General features: G+C 41.2%; 1 protein-coding gene across 1 annotated transcript in view; it reads left to right on the top strand.

The window, feature by feature from the left end:
* The window catches only part of LOC135251931 (sodium-driven chloride bicarbonate exchanger-like), a 94,696-nt gene that overhangs the window by 48,284 nt on the left and 23,640 nt on the right, over positions 1 to 22,772 (top strand). The window contains exons 7-12 of the mRNA XM_064329814.1: positions 430 to 618; positions 5,123 to 5,211; positions 14,741 to 14,898; positions 17,973 to 18,060; positions 18,708 to 18,854; positions 20,633 to 20,724. Coding sequence (XP_064185884.1) covers positions 430 to 618; positions 5,123 to 5,211; positions 14,741 to 14,898; positions 17,973 to 18,060; positions 18,708 to 18,854; positions 20,633 to 20,724 — 763 coding nt within the window. The remainder of the gene's footprint in view (positions 1 to 429; positions 619 to 5,122; positions 5,212 to 14,740; positions 14,899 to 17,972; positions 18,061 to 18,707; positions 18,855 to 20,632; positions 20,725 to 22,772) is intronic.

Here is a 22,772-nt window from a genome sequence, read left to right as displayed (position 1 = left end):
GTTAATGCCTCATGGGCCATCCTCTCTGTACTTTAATCTCTGTCGGTTGATAGTGCACAGCCATAATCCTTCCTTTTTAATGAACAGTGTAAGTTTATTAGTCGTTTATAAATGTTATTTATTTATTTATTGTTTCTAGTATTTCCCTTTTCTCCTTGTTTTCTATTATTTGTTCCATTATTTTCTTTTTTCTTCTCTTTCTTATTTTATTTGAAATGTGATTTCATTATCATGAAAGGTAAATCCTTTATGAATAATGATTATCATCATTATATTATAGCGAGGCATTCATTAATGTGGTGGCTGGCTCCCAAATTGTTCTTAGGCTTTTCAGGATGTTGTTACTGTGTACTGCACCATCTTGGTGACCTGTCCACAAATCTAACAATATGGATATTTTCATTTTAAAATTGGTTCTCTTGTCCTCAGACATGATTCTGGACCAGCAGGACTCCTCAGGCCCGTTGGAGGAGGACGTCCGGAAGAAGATCCGAGATGCGCTCCTCAAGCAGCACCACCACCAGAACCAGAAGAAGCTGGCCAATCGGATCCCCATTGTGCGCTCCTTCGCTGACATCGGCAAGAAACAGTCAGAGCCCCACTCCATGGACAAAAACGGTGAGCCAATCTGGCCCTCTTACAGTGCCCCTGGTTACAGAAGAATTTCAGTATTATAGTGCTCCTGGTTACAGAAGTATTTCAGTCTTACAGTGCTCCTGGTTACAGAAGTATTTCAGTCTTACAGTGCTCCTGGTTACAGAAGTATTTCAGTCTTACAGTGCTCCTGGTTACAGAAGTATTTCAGTCTTACAGTGCTCCTGGTTACAGAAGTATTTCAGTCTTACAGTGCTCCTGGTTACAGAAGTATTTCAGTCTTACAGTGCTCCTGGTTACAGAAGTATTTCAGTCTTACAGTGCTCCTGGTTACAGAAGTATTTCAGTCTTACAGTGCTCCTGGTTACAGAAGTATTTCAGTCTTACAGTGCTCCTGGTTACAGAAGTATTTCAGTCTTACAGTGCCCCTGGTTACATAAGTATTTCAGTCTTACAGTGCTCCTGGTTACAGAAGTATTTCAGTCTTACAGTGCTCCTGGTTACAGAAGTATTTCAGTCTTACAGTGCCCCTGGTTACAGAAGTATTTCAGTCTTACAGTGCCCCTGGTTACAGATATGTTTCAGTCTTAGTTACCCTGTTTACACCAGAGGCCCTTGCCCAGGGAAACATGAATAGCTGGTTTTGGGGCATCTTATCTACATCTTGTCCATTGACTGTACATTCCCATTAAAAGGCTAGCTCGCTAACCACTGGCTCCACTCTGGGTTTATTCTTATTAAAAAACACAAGAGCAGTGTAGGAAGAAAGCAGTTCCTGGAAGGAGTGCTTTTAGCCTGTGAGCAGTGATTGGCTGTGCAGCTGCCTGTATACTGTGTGTTGCCAAGGTGTTTGATGTTCTAGAGCCTAGGTTTCAGAGTAGAGTGGTGTTGATGTTCACTCAACAGATTAGCATTTTTTTTCCAAAAGAGATATTATAGTTACCCATTATATAGAGTGCTGTTTCTCATAGTAATGCTAATGAGTTATTCCTAGCTTATATCATAGCATTTATGTGTACCCAATGCATTTTGTGTGCATGCGTGTGGTTGTGTTTGTGTGCATATGTTTGTGGATATTACAAACCATATGACAATATCCTCCTCTGAAAGACTGAAAGATTCCTAATGGCTCTTTAGATTATAGCACTACTGTGTACTCTTTCATTATACTGTGCATTGTCCGCATTTGTCCTTCTTTTCAGTGTCTCGGTCTTTGTCTCTCCCCTTTCTTCTCTTGGTGTGTGTGTGGGTGTGTGTGTATGCATGCATGCCTGCATGTGTGTGTGTGTGTGTGTGTGTCTACGTGCGTGCGTGCATGTGTGTGTGCATGCATGTGTGCGTGTCTCTGTCAGGAGCCTCACCTCTGTGTTCTGCCCTCATGTCGTCCCTGTGGGGCTCATTTAAGGCAGCTGGGTCTGGGGGAGACGGGCAGGTCTTGTCCTGCGTTCCGTGGCCCCTCTGTTGCCCTCGCTGCGTCTCCACCTCCACTCCACTCTCGCCCTCATCCACCGCCCACATCCCCCCTGCCAAAGCGCACCACAGACCCCCGACAGGCAGTCCCAGCCCCCACTGTGCCGTGGATATCTCCGATATCCAGCCCCTGGACAAGGAAGACGATCCTGAAGCAGGCAACTGAAACCTTGACAGACTTTATCTCCTATGCCTTCCTAGAACATAACTTGTGAAAGCGGTATTCTCCCCGTTTGCCCTTGTGTCTGTCCGTGTTGTTGGGGTAAAGAGCAGGTCTCCAAAGGGCAGTGCCAGGTCTGTTTCCACAGACTCAGTCAGTTCATGTGTGTGTCTGCCTCTCAGAGAACACTGCAGGTCACAGGTATTGGCTCAGATTGCATCATTGTAGCTCCCGATTTGACTCCATTTTATATTTACAGAATGAGTACATTAAAATGACTCGAGGCATTTTTGTTTGCATTTATCCTCCAGGTGAAGTTTCCCAGGCAGCTTTAATGCGTATTTCACAATTATGGATATTTGCATTATGATGATGGCAATGACGACGATGATGATAATGATGATAATTATCGTGGTGCTTATTATTATTTGTTATTATTATAAAGAAATCTTTATACTGCCGTAATTGGTAAATATTGATGGACATGCCTTCAATTACTTATCTAGTGAAAAGCCTATACACCTTTCACAGGAATTATGTTTAGGAAGCAAGTTGTACAACTTTCTTTACAAAGTTTTTATGATTCAACTGCTTGTTCCGTCAAATGAAAAACCTCATAAACCCTTTTAGTAAATCATTTTTTATTTTATAAATGAATTTGTGTAAGTTTTAAGCCATGACCATATTAATTGCACTATAGTGCTTAGTCCAAAAACTATTTTTAACAAGCAGCAGTAGGTGTAGTCAGTGACTAATGACTAATACAGTAGTAAACCATGCATTTGAAGATGCTGCCAGAGTTTCACTCATATGCTTTATCTAAAGGGGTTGTGAAATTGGTGTTTATTCATGGGCAGTAGATGGGTATTTCAATTGTTGGAAACACCCAATCTCCCAGCTGGTGCACCGTAACTGACTTCAAGTTAACTAGCATATGAACCCAACCTCAGTTAGTGTGCTATTTATTTAGTGACTTTCGGTTGCTACATGTACTTACCTGTGCTCGGATCAAACAATGAAATTAGCATTTGCATACGGTCTTATTGCTACATTACATTACCACCATTTAACAGACTCTACTATCCAACAACTATTGCATTGTTAAATAGGATCCATTTATACTGCTGGATATTATGTAACAATGCAGTAGCCTTGCTCAGGGGTACAACTGCAGAGTCCTACCTACAGTTGCCAGATTTATAATTTGTCGAAACCAGACAACGTGCAGAGCTGGAAGCATAATCATGAACGACTTGGGGGGTTAACCTCAAACATTAGACAGGGGAATGTTCTGTTGAACCAGGGAGTCACTGGCAGACAAATTCATTTCAAACTACCGAAAAATTTATTCCATTAATTTCTCAGACCAGACATTACATTGTCCGGTCAGGACCACAAACTGGACCAGTACAAATTATTTGAAAACCGGACATTCTGGTCGAAAACCTGATGTCTGGCAACCCTAGAACTCCTACCTGGAAATCAGTCCTGCAACATTCAGGTTATAAGCCCAGCTCTCTAACCACTATACTACACATTGTTACTTTTTCATTGTGACCTGTGATCTCAGTCTGGCTGTTCATGTTTGTGTTGATCTGTCCTGGAGATCAGCGGCACTGAAGTCATAATGGATGCACATGTAAAGTTCCCTAATGTACTCACACACATTAGAGGTCTGCATCGGGCTAAAGCTCTTTATGCCTCAACACAAACCAGCCCGACAAGCTCGAGCCAAATTTTTAGCCTGAACACGAAAGGGCCCAATCAATAACAAGTCAACAATGCCTTGCAGCACAATAGAAAATAATGTAGTGTTTCCCACAGGAAAGCTGCTAGTGGGGGTGCTTGCGATCACAGAGTGGGGTGGAACAGGACTTCCACCAGCTGATAACTACGATTGACAATAATAGTGCAAAGCAAGGCTTCTGGTTTTTATAGTGTACTGTTATGCTCGACTAGTAAATTAAAACCATATTTGAGTTTTCATGCTGGTTTTTTAAACATGCTTTTTCTTTTGTTAAATGTGCCGTTAAGTTTGTCACTTGCCCCTTTACAACAAACAGCATAGGAGTGACTTCCTCTTCCTTTCAGTATGTGTTTGCATAGTGTATCACGGTGAGCCATAAACTCAGGTCTCCTGGTTAAGAGGTGGCCACACTTACCACTGTGCTAAAGTTGAATTGACCTCTGGCTTTTCAGTTAGGGAGTCCCACTAGCGGTTTGCTTCAGTTTGTAAAATAGTGGATTAATTTGTATTGTAACATTCATAATGATCAGAACAGGCTAGCCAGCTAGCTTAATTGCGGTTTTTCCTTCTGTCGAACATTATGTGAAGTTTATCTCTTCTGTGTGGTCAAATGCAACTGCTTTTATTTGCTAGTTGAGCATAACAGTACAACAACAAAAAAAAATGGAAACTTTGCGCCATTGTTGTCAATCATTGTAAACAGCTGGTAAAAGTGTTGCTATGCTACTGTTTGTAAACTTTCGCATTGTCAGCACTTGCCCATGCCTGTTGTGATCTGGCATCACAGAGCCACAGCATAGACTGTACCTTTGGGCTCCTTCGAGTTTCAGGTCAGGATGCAGGCCTCTACCTCCCATTACCTCTACCTGTCAATCACATGCTCTGTCTACTCTTCATGATCCTCATGATCATGATCATGTTGCCAGTCTTAGATACAGTATGCCATGCTTCAAGCTTGCTGAGCAGATGATTCCATTTGTGAGACCGGATGCATTAACCCTGATCACAAGAATCTCTCAAATGATGAACGCAAAAAGCAGTGCAATTTATTAAAAACTGAAAACATTTCTGTGATGCTTTCTAGAACCTATATTGCTGGGTGTCGAAGCAGAACTAGTGAGTAACTGTGTCCACTCTTCTGTTTGACCCAGGTCAGATGATCCCCCCTCAACCTCAGCCTTGCTCCACTGAGGGGAAGGGTGATGTCAGCCGGGAGAACAGTGCAGTGGACTTCAGCAAGGTGATACACGGGAGCGCACGGCCCTGCCATCATCGCTAGGTTGCGATCAGTGGCGGACAACTTATTTCTTATTTCCAAGGTCCAGGGTCTGGAGGGGGGCGGGGTGGTTCGGTAACTGGGGAGGGGCTGGCATCCGATGGCTTTGTGTGGGGGGATTAATGGTTTTCCTCTGAGGGTGTACCGGACAATCCCCCCATACACTACGGCTACTGTTGCCGTCCCTACACAGGAAATAATTTTGCCCAGATCCACAATGCTCCTGAAATGCAATTTAGCATGCTTATAAATCTTATGACACTTATGGCCTTGTGAAAGAGTGTGAAAGACTTTGCATGACCTGCAGTTTACAGGAAAATAAACTTTGCAAGGACAGATTTAGAGGTGTTGCTACTTAAAGAATGAATCGGCTTAGTGTAGCCTATAGGTTTATACTTACTGTAAGTACTGTAAGTAGCTGTGAGTAATCATTGTAAATCAGTCCTTAAATGGCCTCTTAGCTGAGAGGTAAACAAACCAAACTCCTTCAGCACGTGATTCTACATACCAACAAATATATTACATGTGCATGCAACCAACTGTGTTTCCATAGGTGAATTATAATGTCTTGTGGTCTTGAATGAAGGAATTATGGAACATTGCACCCCATTGCCATGAAGCCTCTAGATACAATGTTGCTGGCGTGTATGACTAGCATCTGTCACAGTTTAATGCTTACATATGGATTAATGGAAGCGGAGTGCATAGAAATGAACAGAACAAACAAATTTGTGTTAAGGATATGAATTAATAAATTAATTACAGACACATTCTATTAACATCCTATCAGCAAACAAACCATGGTTGTTTTTAAACACAACTTACAATTAAATACTTTTATTAGCACTGTAAAGTGAAACAATCTTACCCACGTCATTAAAAAAAAACATTTTTTTTGGAATGAGTATTTCTGGTACATGAAGCACAATATGATGCTGCCTGTGAACATAGGCTGTATGTATCAGTTACATGGCAGCTTGTTATTTTGCATGTGTAGCCAAAATATGTCATGGCTAGTTCTGATGAATAAAGAGCCATTTCACTCAATCATTATGTGATGTGGCTGCAACGTTATAGCAATGTTTCTGTTTGTTAAAGCCCATTCTTTCACCTTCATTGGTGTACTCAAACCAGTCTTGATTGTCCCCATTCATATTTAACATGACCATGTCCCTTCTTTGAGCAGTTTTGACCGTGTAGAGTAGGGGATCTTCAGAGCCTTGGCAGCTGTAACTTGACTCATTTTATTTTGGTTTGTTTCATATCATTCAAACAGGATGTTACATCAGCAGAAGGACCCTTTCTTTTATCTGCCAGGATGAAGAATAGGCACCTTTCTGGTGACATTATGTACCGAAATGTTTTATGTAAGATTGTGTTATTTTGTGTTGGCTCTGCAAGATGATTTCAAATTTGCTCATTCATTGTGCTCAAAGAAAAGAAATGTTACATAATGATATTGCATTAATGGACTGTGCACTACAGCAATTTAATATTAATCTAGGGGTGAGAAGATGGCTGCACATTTTTATGTCACATTGTGTGCTCTGGTACTAGAGTTCTGAATCTCATTTATACACAGTCATATTTGATTTGTTTCTATAGAATTCATAATTGTGTCGCACTTCCGTCTTGTAACACAGAGACCAAATCTGTGAAGTGCAGAAGAGATTGTTGATCTCTGGACCTTTTTCCCATTTTTGCCAATGAGCTCTGTAACTCACTCTGTCAATATTGTAGCTGGCCTCTTGGTAATTTCTCTGACAGTTGCCCTCTACATCTGTTTTCTCAGTTTGGGGGGATGGCCTGATCTTGGTATTGTCTTGGTTGTGCCATATTTTTTTTTTTTATTGTTACAGTGCTCCTAGGAAGGTTCCAAGCTTTGCCAATCTTTTGATAACCTTATAGAGCTTTTTGCCTACTAACAATTCCGTCTCAATTTTCCACAAACAATTGCTTGGTCTTTATGGCAGACTGATCTGATCTGCCGTTTCAGTTGTGAAACATGGAATTTAACAGAGGTGGATTCAATATCGACATGTTAATGTGTGCAATATGAGCTGTCAATAAAATGGAATACACAGGGCCAGTTTAGGTTGTCAAGGGGGTGAATTTCTATCAATTAAGTCATTTTCAAGTTTTTGTTTTTAATATAATTCTGAAGACATCTAAATACTTAATTTCATTTTGACACTATAGATATTGAGAGCTACTTATATAGAAGTAGAAAAAAAATCCCACTTAAATATATTTAAATATACACTTTACTGTGTACACAAAGGCCTTGTAAGTGGTTTTGGATAAGACTGCCTGCCAAATTAAATAGTCGAAATAAAATTTGTGCAGGATGTGGCCTGCCACCATGTGGTAGAGGGATTCAGTCTGGGTGCTGAATGTGAGAAAAACGTATTTAGCTCTGAGTTTTCAGAAATCTGTATTCAAAATATTGTTTTAAGAGATGGTTTTATTCATTTTACCTTGGATTCTAAATAGTCAAGGTATATAAAGGATAAAGTATATAAAAAATGACCTCATATAACCTGACCTAGAACACAGTGTACTCCAAGACCTAAAATAATCCGATAGGTAGAAACGCTTATCTGTAATTGTACCCTTTTCGTGTAATCTTGATTTGAAGCTGGAAGTGAACTTCCTGGTGGATTGTATTCTAACTAGTACACTCTTATAATATTACTTTAGAAATGGAGTTGATCTCAATCCAAACTTCACCTTACATAAATAAACTGATTTTATTTTAGGGAGGATGAATTTAGTGTAGTGAGGATTAATTAAAATTAGATTATTCATAATTATTCTGATATTTGTGTATATATTGATCAGTCTGCCTTACCATAACTCTATGAAGTATTTTAAAAAGCAAAATCTTTCCTTGTGAGCTAGAAATAACTCTGAAAATAATTATTACTCAGGCTTCTGTTTCAGTTAGGCGGTTAGCCACAGCAGTTTCTCTGCTATAATGACAATCAGACCTGTATGTTTGAAGCTAACATGTAATTGGGGTGAGTGATATGTCTGATTGCATAGCCTACATATTCATAAACAACTAGCTTGTTTAAGCACTGGAGGGGGCAGGAGCTCTACTGTTAGTGAAGAAGTAATCAGAACATCTAGATTCAGGTGCATGCTTTGTTGTCTGTATAAGTATTTATTTAACCATGGAAAAGGCATGAAATCAAAAGCAAATTGAACAGAATTGCATTTTTAAAAATGTGTAAATGAGACAAACAATCCGAAAATATGATTCAGACTCTGGTTAGAAAATTGAAAACCAATGAACAGGAAAATAGTGGATATGTAAAACAATAACCATAGAAAATAGTATTGAAATTGTCCCTCAAAGAGGGGCGGTGGCTGAAAGTGGGTATAAAATGTTTTTAAAAATTCAAATGTAGTTGATAATAAAAGTAATGGAGTCATAACCTCATTGACACCAGTGGAAGTTCCCAGTTTGTCATTTTTATGAGACAGAGAGGTGCAGAAGCGGGAGAGGAACAAGAGAGGAGGGGTAAGGTGGGGGTTTGAGAAGGAGCAAATAGGATGTCCTGAAATGCCTTAAAACACTTTGGAACAATACATAATATGCTGTCGCATTGAGCTCCATATGGAATTCTGTGACCTAGATCTGTAGTCCTGTAGGTTCACCCTTTGATTGGTCAAGATAGAGCAAATTAATAATGCTGTCTGCACTGGGGGAGAGTGTGGTGCCCACTGCTTCTGCTCATGTTTTGGGTTTCAATGATTTATGTCCACAACAATGAACTGGCTAGTCTCCTGCCTCCTGACAGTTTATTTTTAATATCACAACATTCCTTTTTTCAATGCCTTAACCCTCCTGTTCTGTTCATTTTTTAGGTACAGCAAAAATGTTCCCGGGTCAGTCCCCATACAGGGGGGGTTTGCAAATACATGAAATGAACCATTTTCATTTAAAATGTTGATTACACTAATTAAGGCCAGTAGAAGAAGTTTCATACTGAAAAAATAATTTTAAGTATTTTTCCTAGATTTTCAAACTTTAAAAAGGGTCAATTTGACCCGCAACATAACAGGAGGGTTAAAACGTTTCCTTTTAAAATGTCTAATATATATATATTTCCATCTGGTTTTATTTAGAGCTATTAAGTGGTGTAGTGGTAATTGTGTGTGGTTAGAAATACAGGGAGTGAAAGTACATTCACAGTCAATATTAAATTTATGTGGTTGTGCTGCTTGTGCGCAATGGTGTGTGGTCAGCTTTCGGTCGGCTTGTGGTCGGTGCATAAACCGAGAAGGAATTTAATCTGCCTGCTTAGAGTAAGGTCTGGTCACTGGCCGCATCCTGTCTGTGGAGTAGTTTGGTCATGGTTCGCCGGGCTGTGGTCGACATGTGGTAGTGATTCAACATGCATTGATGTGCAGGGCGGGCTTGTGTAAAGGTCACGGTCATGCCTGTTCTGTGGTGTACAGTGGTGCCAGTGAATTGTGCCGCTGTTTCTTTAAACTGTTTGACGCAGTGCAGACAGGGACAGAATACAAATAGGATCAGATAGCTGAGGTGTACATGACTTCCTGCTTTATGAGATTCAGTATTGCAACCACAGCCTGAACTCTTAGTTCTTCACATAACTGTTGGAGGGAGCTTGCAAGGATAATCATGAGTTAAATATTTCACAAATGTAATACAAATATTTCTCCTTTCACAAAAGTAGGTCCAAGCTAAATCAAAATGTGTCACACAATTTTAGTCATGTCTTGTACTTTAAAGTGATGCCACCTTGCTATGACAGTGCCTCATGAAATATTTATTTTCACAGAATTTTTGATGTGCTATATTTAGCAGCCATGCCTTATTCACATCTAAATGCCTTCTGTAATTAAAAACCCTCAGTATTAGAACGCTGCAATGTGTTTTTGGGATTGCTGATGTGGCAGCTGAAATTGGTAGCCGTTCAGCAACATGATTAGGGGTTTTTGGAGTTAAAAAATAGGACAGATATTATCAGCTTGTACCTGAATATCCATCCAACCGAATAAAGGAAATGACTTTGTTCTAGGCCTTTCGAAAGAGGAAGAGTAGGGCTTTTCTGAAAAACAACACTGGTAAGATGCAGAAGTCTGTTAAAAGATGCAATTACCAAATATGTGCCATTGAAACAAGTCATAATTTTGCTTTTGACTTAATAACAAAAAGACTCTGTTGAATGCGACTTCATGTACATTGATATGCTAACCTGAGAAGACGAAAGCAGCCATTATCCATCCATCTGTTATATATACCTGCTTATCCTGTAGGGTTGTGGGGGGTGCTGGAGCCTATTCCAGCGTGCATTGGGTGAGAGGCAGGATTGTACCCTGGGCAGGCCGCCAATCTATCACAGGGCACACACACCATTCACTCACACCTACAGGCAATTTAGAGGCTCCAATTAGCTTACCTGTCTTCAGACTGTGGGAGGAAACCGGAATACCCAGAGGAAACCCACGCAGACACAGGGAGAACAGGCAGACTCCACACAGAATGGCCTTCTTGCTGTGAGGCGACAGTGCTACCCACTGCACCACCGTGATGCCATAGCAGCCATTATGGGTCATTTATGTGCTGATGCATGTACATGTTTCTGGAGATTTAGATGTAAAAAGTTAATGCAAGACAACCAGTGCAGCTGACGTTAGTTAGCTATATGGATACATACCAATTAAATATACTAGAACAAAGCGCCCTTTGGGCATTGCAACCATTGTCCTTGAGCCTCCCCTGAGCCCTGAGACTTTTGCCCCTGTACCCCAGGCCTCTCCATTGCACTTTTTTTGGGCAACAGAGGGGGCTGCTCGCTATAGCAGCTTCATATCACTCTTCTTCTTCTACTAAGTACTTGCTCGCGCTAGTTTTAGAGAAAACTGCTGTGGAAAACTCGGTAGTGTTGCTTGTCTGTCTTGTACGTATAGATAATTAAATACACTGTATTGAAGCATTGCAGTTTGATCATTTTCTTTATTGTGTGTTTGACCATTTTCTTTATTGTGTGTTCCAAAGTTTACCATAGCTTCAGTCACCATGGTACTGTAAACTATGATTTTCTGACACGTTTACGAAGTGACTTAGTACCCAGTTTTAACAGTTGGCCTGTACCATAATTTATTACAGTACAGCAGTAATAAATTGGTCAAAATATTTGAAACCGGAAGTGTCCCCTTTTTTATTGCATAGATAATAACACTGGATATTTTAATGATATATTGACCGCCGAACTCGGTTCTTTGTTAGCATGCGAACAGTAGACGGTGAATCAGCACCATGTAGACCACGCCGACCACAAAAGGCATGAAAGCTAGCTAGGTAATTTATTAGCGCCGACTGCAAGAAGCATGAAAGTTAGCTAGGTAGTTTATTAGCATGCTAACGGCAAATGGTGAATCAGAATTCTTACCCGACTTCTCTGGAGATTCGCTAGCTCGCGCCAATCTCTTGCGTTTGGCATCACGACTTTGTGACAGTGATTTGCGCTTCTTTTTAGCCATGATGCAAACGTTCTTCATAAAAACTCACTCTGTCTTGAATGGATCCTCTCCAGCGTTTTGGAGCAAAAGTTCTCATAAAAACTCTCCTGCTTGAATGGATCCTCTGCCAGCATTGTGATGCAAACGTTCCCCTTTAATAAAACTCTCTTGCTGCTTGAATGGACCTTCATGTTTTGGATGCAAAAGTTCTTCATAAAAACTCTCTCTGTCTTGAATGGATCCTCTCCAGCGTTTTCAGTTCTGAGCCGTCTGTGGTGTAATGTACCACTCACGGGTCGGAGACGAAAGTTGAATTCACGAATCAACGTTTTATTCAACCACAAAAACAGTGCCGAAACAAACAACTTGGTAGCGAAGCACCACTCTCCATTCAGGCTCACAGTTTAAGAGACCAGAAAACACACAGAACAGTGAATAAGTACCAAAACAGTGAATAAGCAGAGAGACTGTATAAATATCTTTGGAATAAGTACCAAGCGGGGCCAGCCCTCCTACAGTGGTGTAACTGTTACCATTGGTACGGTAGTTCCGGGTGACAGTAGTTCCAGATTGCAAAATAAAAAAGTAAAACTGGCGAGTATTTCTTTAACATTAAAAATGAAATTATGAAAAACAGCATATGCAAACACCGGCCCCCTGAAACTTTTTTCGTGGCAAGTTTGTCCTGGCTTGTAAATTCTTAAGCGAGATTATTCAAATATTTAATTGCAAGTTTACGCTCCATCATAACCTATATAACTATTTAAATTATTTGCAAAAATGCATTTCATGTTCATTTCCATTTTATGTTATGTGTTATTAACGTACACATCAGGAGCTGCAATATCATCACGTGCCCAGAATCATTTGGATATGCTATAGGATAATTATAAAAAGCAATTAGATGTTCATTTCGACCATGCTTGATTAATGAAATATTTTGCGAAAGTGCATATTTTAAGGCCTTGTGCTACATGGGTTTGGCAGAACAATAGGGGCTGTGTAAATAAAAACATTTGTCTCTGTGCCAATTTGGCATCAAATTGTTTTTACCCACCTTGACCACCTTGTAGCTCAAAAGCAGACGCTCACTAATTTGGTAGCTTCACCAATATGCCCACATGATCACTGAATATATTGGGTAGACTATTGGTCACACAAGTCTGTTTGGTGAATGCAGAGAGAGTGAGCCGACATCTCTATACATGTCAGATTGTCTAAGATATGCATTCAGTGTTTGTTAAATAAATATGTGTATGTACAGTAGACCATCTAGTGTGTAAAAGCATAGGAAATTAAGGTTGTTTGGAACTGAAATGTTTCTACCATACCTCACACCTATTTTTTCATTAGAATTGTTTCTTAAATTACTGTTACCTAATTTTTAAAAGGGCTGCTCATTTTTATGACTACTAAAATAAAAATAAGTCAAAACTTATTATTGTCAATAGCAAATACAGTTTTTGGGATATAAATAAGCAAATCAGCAGTAATTGTTTAGTCTGTTCTTTCTTTTGATTAGAGATCATGGCAGAATTAATCATAAAATGCACAGTCTTATGATACCTAGCATGATTACACAGTGACTTGCTTAAATGTGCATAACAGAAAAAACGCTGCTCACTACTACAAAAAGTAACACTCAGTAATGTTTCAGTCCTCTTACATAAGTCAAACCGACCCACCCTGATTGCTGGACATTCCTTTTTCTGAAGGAGTACATTGGTCATAATGCATTTCCTCTAGTCTGTGTTTATAAGCATTTTTTATTTAATTTTTTTTTTTTTTTTGCATTTAATTAAGCATGTCCTCAGCAGCATCTAAAAGTGCTAAATGGGTGCTATTCATAAACTATGCACTTTTTCGCAAGTAATGATACTCATTATCATTGATAATAGTAATAGAGTGATCGTGTATTTTTCTTCCTTTGCTTACATGGCTTCATTGAGCACATCTTGTACTTCACTGCAACTCACACCAGACACTGTACTTTTTCCAACCTGTATTTAGCAGCAGTGCTGGTATGTAGCCCCTTGCTTACCTTTGATAGTAGATTTCTTATCATTAAAAATGATTTGTTTTGGTTTTGTGCTCACATTTTTGTTTGAGAACGTGATATTATTATTATTGTCATTATGTTGTTGTTATTACGAGGCATATTGAGTGTGCTACTACAGATTTCTTATGGGTTCAGTTGAATGTGGAGCCTTTCACAAGTGCATCTGTGAAGCATAATGGAGTGGAGAATATTTTTGTTTTGTTGCTTAAATAATCTGTTTAACTCAAAACTACAGACTATGTAGTTTTTGTAGTCACTAAGTTTTTGACTACAAATTTTTAATAAAAGCATTACAGATAATAAATCAATAATTTAGGCTTGTATCCAGCTAAGACAAAAATACACATCTTTTCACATTACTAAATCCACATACACATAAATAAAGAAAGAAATTGTCATCATCCTAAGGTTCACTGGCTATCTTGACAACATCATTTGCCTGAGCATGTTTATGCTACTGTTCTGGGGTTGTTTATTTTGAGATTGCAAAACATGGATTCAGTTTAAATGGTAGAAAGTAGGGGTGCACCGATCATGAATTTTTGTGGTGAATTCCAGTTGCCGATTTTTTGAAGCCAAATCAACCGATTCCAGTTTAAATAGCCGATTTTTATTTGTTTATATATTTTTTTTTTTTTTTTAAAGCAACAGGTAACAAAAATAAGATTTATTTTCTCTATAGGTCACCCATTCATTCAGAAACTTTTATTATTATTATTATTAGTAGTAGTAGTAGTAGTAGTAGTAGTAGTAGTAGTATTAACAGCATTATTGTTATATTGATCTGCACCAACGCTTTATTTAGGAGATGTTTCAGTGCAACGGTGGACAGAATGACATTTTGGGAAATGCAGCCTGCAGCTTGCGCATGGACTCTGCTCGCATTTCTGACATCATAAAACTGAAATACACGTGTTTCCCAATGTGCCCCTATAGATAGACCTGCACTTCATGAAGAAGATTCCCCCGGGTGCTGAAGCATCCAACATCCTGGTGGGAGAGCTGGAGTTTCTGGACCATCCCGTGGTGGCGTTTGTGCGCCTCTCACCTGCAGTCTTGCTGAACGGACTAGCGGAGGTTCCCATCACCACCAGGTGAGCTCACCTTTTAGACCCTGTACACTCCAGATAATCTCACCCCTCAGACCCAGTACACTCCAGATAATCTCACCCCTCAGACCCTGTACACTCCAGATAACTCACCCTCAGACCTGTCACCTGCCAGATAATCTACCCCTCAGACCCTGTACACTCCAGATAATCTCACCCCTCAGACCCTGTACACTCCAGATAATGCTCACCCTCAGACCCTGTCACTCCAGATGAGCTCACCCCTCAGACCCTGTACACTCCAGATAATCTCACCCCTCAGACCCTGTACACTCCAGATAATCTCACCCCTCAGACCCTGTACACTCCAGATGAGCTCACCCCTCAGACCCTGTACACTCCAGATAATCTCACCCCTCAGACCCTGTACACTCCAGATGAGCTCACCCCTCAGACCCTGTACACTCCAGATGAGCTCACCCCTCAGACCCTGTACGCTCCAGATAATCTCACCCCTCAGACCCTGTACACTCCAGATGAGCTCACCCCTCAGACCCAGTACACTCCAGATAATATCACCCCTCAGACCCTGTACACTCCAGATAATCTCACCCCTCAGACCCTGTACACTCCAGATAATCTCACCCCTCAGACCATGTACACTCCAGATAATCTCACCCCTCAGACCCTGTACACTCCAGATAATCTCACCCCTCAGACCCTGTACACTCCAGATAATGTCACCCCTCAGACCCTGTGCACTCCAGATGAGCTCACCCCTCAGACCCTGTACACTCCAGATAATCTCACCCCTCAGACCCTGTACACTCCAGATAATCTCACCCCTCAGTCCATGTACACTCCAGATGAGCTCACCCCTCAGACCCAGTACACTCCACATAATCTCACCCCTCAGGCCCTGTACACTCCAGATGAGCTCACCCCTCAGACCCAGTACACTCCAGATGAGCTCACCCCTCAGACCCTGTACACTCCAGATAATCTCACCCCTCAGACCCAGTACACTCCAGATGAGCTCACCCCTCAGACCCTGTACACTCCAGATAATCTCACCCCTCAGACCCTGTACACTCCAGATAATCTCACCCCTCAGACCCTGTACACTCCAGATAATCTCACCCCTCAGACCCTGTACACTCCAGATAATCTCACCCCTCAGACCCTGTACAGTCCAGATAATCTCACCCCTCAGACCCTGTACACTCCAGATAATCTCACCCCTCATACCCTGTACACTCAGGATGAGCTCACCCCTCAGACCCTGTACGCTCCAGATAATCTCACCCCTCAGACCCTGTACACTCCAGATAATCTCACCCCTCAGACCCTGTACAGTCCAGATAATATCACCCCTCAGACCCTGTACACTTCAGATAATCTCACCCCCCAGACCATGTACACTCCAGATGAGCTCACCCCTCAGACCCAGTACACTCAGGATGAGCTCACCCCTCAGACCCAGTACACTCCAGATGAGCTCACCCCTCAGACCCAGTACACTCCAGATGAGCTCACCCTTCAGGCCCTGTACAGTCCAGATGAGCTCACCCCTCAGACCCTGTACACTCCAGATAATCTCACCCCTCAGACCTTGTACAGTCCAGATAATCTCACCCCTCAGACCCTGTACACTCCGGATAATCTCACCCCTCAGACCCTATACACTCCAGATGAGCTCACCCCTCAGACCCTGTACGCTCCAGATAATCTCACCCCTCAGACCCTGTACACTCCAGATGAGCTCACCCCTCAGACCCAGTACACTCCAGATAATATCACCCCTCAGACCCTGTACACTCCAGATAATCTCACCCCTCAGACTCTGTACACTCCAGATAATCTCACCCCTCAGACCCTGTACACTCCAGATGAGCTCACCCCTCAGACCCTGTACACTCCAGATGAGCTCACCCCTCAGACCCTGTACGCTCCAGATAATCTCACCCCTCAGACCTGTACACTCAGTGAGCTACACCCTCAGACCCAGTACACTCCAGATAATATCACCCCTCAGACCCTGTACACTCCAGATAATCTCACCCCTCAGACTCTGTACACTCCAGATAATCTCACCCCCCAGACCATGTACACTCCAGATGAGCTCACCCCTCAGACCCAGTACACTCAGGATGAGCTCACCCCTCAGACCCTGTACACTCCAGATGAGCTCACCCCTCAGGCCCTGTACAGTCCAGATAAGATCACCCTTCAGACCCTGTACACTCCAGGGGAGAAGAACCTGTGCTCATTATACAGTTGCTACCAAGTGAACAAGTACAGTATAACTGCCTGATCAACCAAATGGGTGTGAGACTGAAAATAGCATCACTTTACTATCAATGCAAAAAGACAAGCTTTAAACTGAAATGAGTGTCCATTGGTAATGAAACTGGAAATACTATGACATATAAAAGGGCATACCTTGAAATAGTCGCTAAAGAATGCAGTATGAGAAAATAAGCAATGTTTTATATAAAGAGGCGGATGAACAAAATTAAAGGTTCACAAAAGTGTATCCCTGGAAAGGTTCACATCATATGAAAAGTTAAATGGTTCCCATCAAAAACTCATTCAAATTGGTGTGTTTTTATGTCAATTTCAAAAGGACTGATGACTGAATGACCTCTTTTTCCGATGCATTTGTGTCTCATCCCACACTCCTAGTATTTTCAGCAGATCATATCTACCATTAAACATTTCACGTCCATACATGTGCTGCTTATATGAGTCAGATACTGTAAGATGGAAGTGCTTCTGGAAATGCCCTTTCTGCATATGAGCTTTTTTAAAGGTTAATAGCTACTTAGCTCTTTGTCAATTTGGTCAGTGAGACTAGGACAGGTCTTGGTGAATTAATCCACTGCACTCACAGCACTTCCCTTTGTATCAGACATGTTCTGTGTTTGCGTTTGAGCTCCCCAAGCAATCTTATGCCCACATAGATTTCATTTTTTCATTTTTCAAAGGCAAATTCATCTTTTTTTTATGAAAATAAGAATGACTGAATTGACAGCAGGTACCTACTGAAGCAGACACGGAATGTGCTTTATCACAGCCATGGATTGTAATGGGTTGACTGTCGATTATGTCCCTGTAAGGTTCCTGTTCATTCTGCTGGGGCCACTGGGGAAAGGGCCACAGTACCACGAGATCGGTAGATCAATCGCAACTCTGATGACAGACGAGGTAAGCCGCGCCCGTCTCTTCACAGCAGCCGCCAGAGGCGCTTCCATGCTAAGCTGAGCGTTTTGCAGCGGCTGAAGTTTGTTTCTGAGGAGCTGCATCTCAAAGCAGCGAGGCGCATCGCGGAGTTAAATTCGAGCGGAGCGAACGCCGCGAGCAGACATGTGAGAACACATTTCGGTGCTCACCGAGCAGCAGACCCAAGCGTTTCACAGATCTCACCAAACACTTGAGGTGGTAAGAGGAGCACCAAGTGTTTGCTGGAATTATGACGCAAATCTGTCCTGTAATGACTAGCAGAGTCATCCACCTGCTAATGAGTTGTCGCCTCGAGCGATCAACACAGACATCCAAATCTGCTCACTTGATGCCTTGCCATGGCACCACATCAGGGACATTTTAGAGTGTAGGAGCCTTGCGCCTCCACTGACATTCTTTTTCAATTTAAAAAACCTCTAAATTCAAAATATTCTCATATAGTTGCATGTACTTCAGATCAGTTCTCTTAATTTGTGTTAAATTCTCGGAACTCAGATTGTGATTAGTGATTGTATGTAATGTCTCCATTGTTCTCTCTGGCCGGTTCTTAGTGAGTCAGGACTCATTGACTTCCATAAGAGGGAGAGTGAGTCTAAGTGTGTTGGTCTCAGGTTTTCCATGATGTCGCTTACAAAGCCAAGGACCGCAACGATCTGGTGGCCGGTATCGATGAGTTCCTGGACCAGGTGACAGTGCTGCCCCCAGGAGAATGGGACCCATCCATTCGGATTGAGCCACCAAAAAATGTCCCATCTCAGGTCAGTGTAAAACCTTCACCCCGCAGGCTGTATGATTTTAATTAACCACGCTGGAGTTAATTCACTGCATTCCATAAAAATGCTTTGATTCAGCTTATATCCATATTATGTCAGTGTTAATGTTTCACATTAACTGTTTCTCAGTTGTAGGCGTGAGAATGATTCACTGTACTGGCAGATTCTCTTTTGCATTTGAACTTTTGATAAATTGCAGCGGATGCAATTGACTGCTTCACCTTCAGACTTGACTTCTTCTGTAACAGTGGAGGTTTTTATATTGAGTTGATAGTCCCTGTTACAGACTTGGGTCTTGAAGGCTTGATATATATGGAAGAAATATGCCTTTTCTTGGTGTGGTACATTAATTTGATTAGACTTGCTGAAGACAGGCAAATTAATACTCTGCTAATGGGTGTTGCAACAACTAAATCTAGTCACTGCAGTAAAGTGAAAAGGAGACATTGGGCCTCATTCACAAAACCTTTCTTAAATTCTTCTTAATTTTGTTCTCAATAGAAGTTCCTACGAAAAACCAAAGCAGGACTCTAGTAACTGCAGTAAAGTGAAAAAGAGACATTGGGCCTCATTCACAAAACTTTTATTAAATTCTTTTTTGTTAAAGTTCTATGAACAGAGGACTTGTATCGTAAAGTGAAAAAAAATTGCTCATCAAACTTAAAATTATTCTTGTACTAGAAAAGCCAATTTGGGATTCATGAACATGTGAAGACCTTTGATTTTGTACATATCCCAGGTGTATCAGAGGATGAATGCCAATTGTTCGGAAATTGAAATCATGTACCTGATCATGTTTATTTGAATAAGGAAACATCCTAGCAATCCCATAAAAGGAATGCCACCTGCAAGGCCATGTACAAACATCAGCCATTCATCGCTCTCTCTGCAAACATATCTATGTTGCATATGCGTGGTCCTTAAAGACGTGCACTCTCCTCAAGGCACAATTAGCCAAGTAATCCAAAAGCAACAAATACACTATTGCTAAGTGTAGGGTTTGGCTGTGTGCTTATGGGTCTTTATATATCATCAATCATCATCAATCACTTTTATCAATTAGCAAAATGAATTACACACTTTCCCAACAAGGTTATTATCCTAAACTAAGATAAAAGTACATGTGAAAAAATACATCATTGTAAGATTAAATAAAAATAAAAACTAAAACTAAAAACTGACCTAAAACTGAAAAACTAAAACTACCTATCCTGACCTTAAAAACTAACCAGAGCTAAGCTGAAATTGAAATCAAATGCTAGTGAAAGTTTTGAGGTTATTCAGATTAGTTAATGTAATTAAAATAAAAAAGCATAATTAATATTAATATAAAACTAATATAATAATTGCATTGATAAAATTTTGTTGTTAACGTGAGTTTTGTAACTGCTTATAATGACTTTGCCTGAAGAATAATTTTACATGTACCCCCATTCCAGCACTTTTTGTCATTTGTATTTGTCCTAATATTGTAGCTTGTTCTTGGCTTGGCATAAGTTAGGTCAGAATAGTGTTCACTGCGTGAACTGAACTGTGTTCTTGGAAATAGCTGTACAAAATGAGTATTGTGCCTTATGGAAGCTGTGTTTTGTAGTTGTCCAATGACCATGATATGCACTTTTGTACTCTGGATAAAAGCGTCTGCTAAATAAATGTAATGTAATGTAATAAAGCATTCTGTATATGGTTTTACTGGTGTTTCTAAGAGTTTACATGCCTGCAAGGGGAGGCTGCCCTGCTTACACTGGTTGTTTTTCACGCAGGAGAAGCGTAAGATTCCGGCAGTGCCCAATGGCACAGCTGAGCTCAACGAGCACGGCGGCCATGGAGGCCCAGAGCTGCAGCGCACTGGCAGGTGAGTGTGTCTAAAGATGGGGTGAGTGGGGCGGGAGGGTGCTCTACACTGTGTGGGTGTACGCGTGGAGAGAAAGGGGGTCCCCTACTGTGTGGATGGGGGTGTGTTCAGAGAGAGGGCATTATTTATTACTGCCGCATGCACTGTCGCCCTCCTCATTAGCAGTTCAATACAGCGGTTCAGCCATGAGCTGCCCGCACTTTCTTTCTCTGCTCTCCTCTTTCTCCCGCTTTAGTTCTGTTTCCTCGGCAGATATGTTCAATTCACTTGATTCAATTTCATTTGTATAGCGCTTTTTTACAGAGAGAGATGCTGTCGCAAAGACACTTTACATAGAAAACAGAATGGAAAATCTGCCACAAACCTGGCCTGAATGCCCAAAAAGCGGGCAAATGTGAGGTAAAAATAAACTCCGCAGTGAGAAGAGGGACTCGATCGGCTATAGTGGGGGAGTTGATCCTCCGTTGGCCGGCCCAGTATAATAGTAACGATAGAATGAATGGTAACAAAAATGTGATTAGGGTTCTATCAGAGCAAATAATCAAATAGGCTAGGTAGGTTATAAGATAAGATATTAAACTCGCTGGTAAAATAGACATTACAAGTGAAGAAATGCATATTGATATACAGTTCAGAGGGGCAGAGGGGTGCATATAGGTGTCCAGGGACTATTTGTCAGGGACTTGTGCAATAAGGAAATCAAGCCACAGTAGTCATTTAATACCCATTGAAGAGGTGTGCTTCACTTGTATTGTGTCTGATTTATATTTTATCAACCGGTAAAACAGTACTCACTGCCTTAATTGTGTTAACCAGGTTGTATGTTTAGTATTGTATCTGGTCCAGATGGCTTTTTGACTGAAGTGCGATGTTCACCCAGGGCCGCTGGGAAAAGGCCCAGTTTGACTTTGATTTATTCCTCATGCTGCATTTCAGCTGAGATATGTGTCAAGCTTGCAGTTGCCACGACAACCTCTGCCGCACAGTTGACGAATCCCTTTGCTTTGCTGCGGGAATGTGATCATACCTTGGTGGTCCCATTTCCGTTGTAGCCAATGGGCTCAGAAAAGGTTGACAGTCAGTACGGTTTAGTACTGAGCATGAACCAAAAGTCATGAAGTATGTGGACTTCTATTCAGAGTGGAATGTTACATATGTTCCTTTTCAGCTTGTAGTACTATAGGTTTTTGGCTGGACCGCAACAGCGGAGCCAGCCCTACAAACGCGAATGTCTGTGACTGAGTGACTGAGTGATGAAGTTACACCATTGGTCGGCCGAGTTATGAAGTTACACCATTGGTCGGCCGGATCACGTGTGTTAGGGCCAGCCATATACTCGGTTTTAACCTGGTCTTGTTATTTGAAATGTTGGTTTCTGTTTTAAGTCAAATGTTGTAAATTTCCATTCGAGTGAAAGGTGACAGGTGTCCATCCTGAGTGGAAAATGGAGGGTTGTATCCTGAGTGCTTTGAGGCTTCTGAAATAAATGAAAACAAAGAAAGATGCTGAGCTGGGATGAGCCGGAACCTCTCCAGGCCTGCTTGAAAAGGCGTTTACGTTGCATCACATGGGCTGTAATTCAGTTCATTAATGTTAACACAAGGGTAGACATTAGGGGAAAATGCATGTGTTATATAGTGCAAATTTAAAAGTTTTTCTTTCTTAAACTTTCTATTGTTTGTCAAAAAAAGTCATCTCTATTTTGTATTAATCCAAAATAGATCATGTGATAAATAGCTATAGCTATCATACAGCCAAATTGGCAAGAATGCACAATTGATGGAAATATGTTGCAGAGATGTGTGGATCTGACTGAATTGTGAGTTGCAAAAGCAGAGAACATCCACTGGCACAATCCAAATAACCATCTCCTTTGAGACAGCTTTAGAGTGGACAGTGCAATTGGCTAACCCAATCCCAGTTTGAGAGCTGACTTAACCCCACCCCCATTTGAAGGCTGAGTTAACCCCACCCCCATTTGAGAACTGACTTATCCCCTCCCTTGTTTGGCAGCTCAGTTAACCCCACCCCTATTTGAGAGCTGACTT

Source organism: Anguilla rostrata, chromosome 3 (assembly GCF_018555375.3).
Source record: "Anguilla rostrata isolate EN2019 chromosome 3, ASM1855537v3, whole genome shotgun sequence".
Lineage (NCBI taxonomy): Eukaryota > Metazoa > Chordata > Actinopteri > Anguilliformes > Anguillidae > Anguilla > Anguilla rostrata.
Note: the sequence above shows the minus strand (reverse complement) of the source record. Positions and strands in the feature narration are given on the sequence as shown.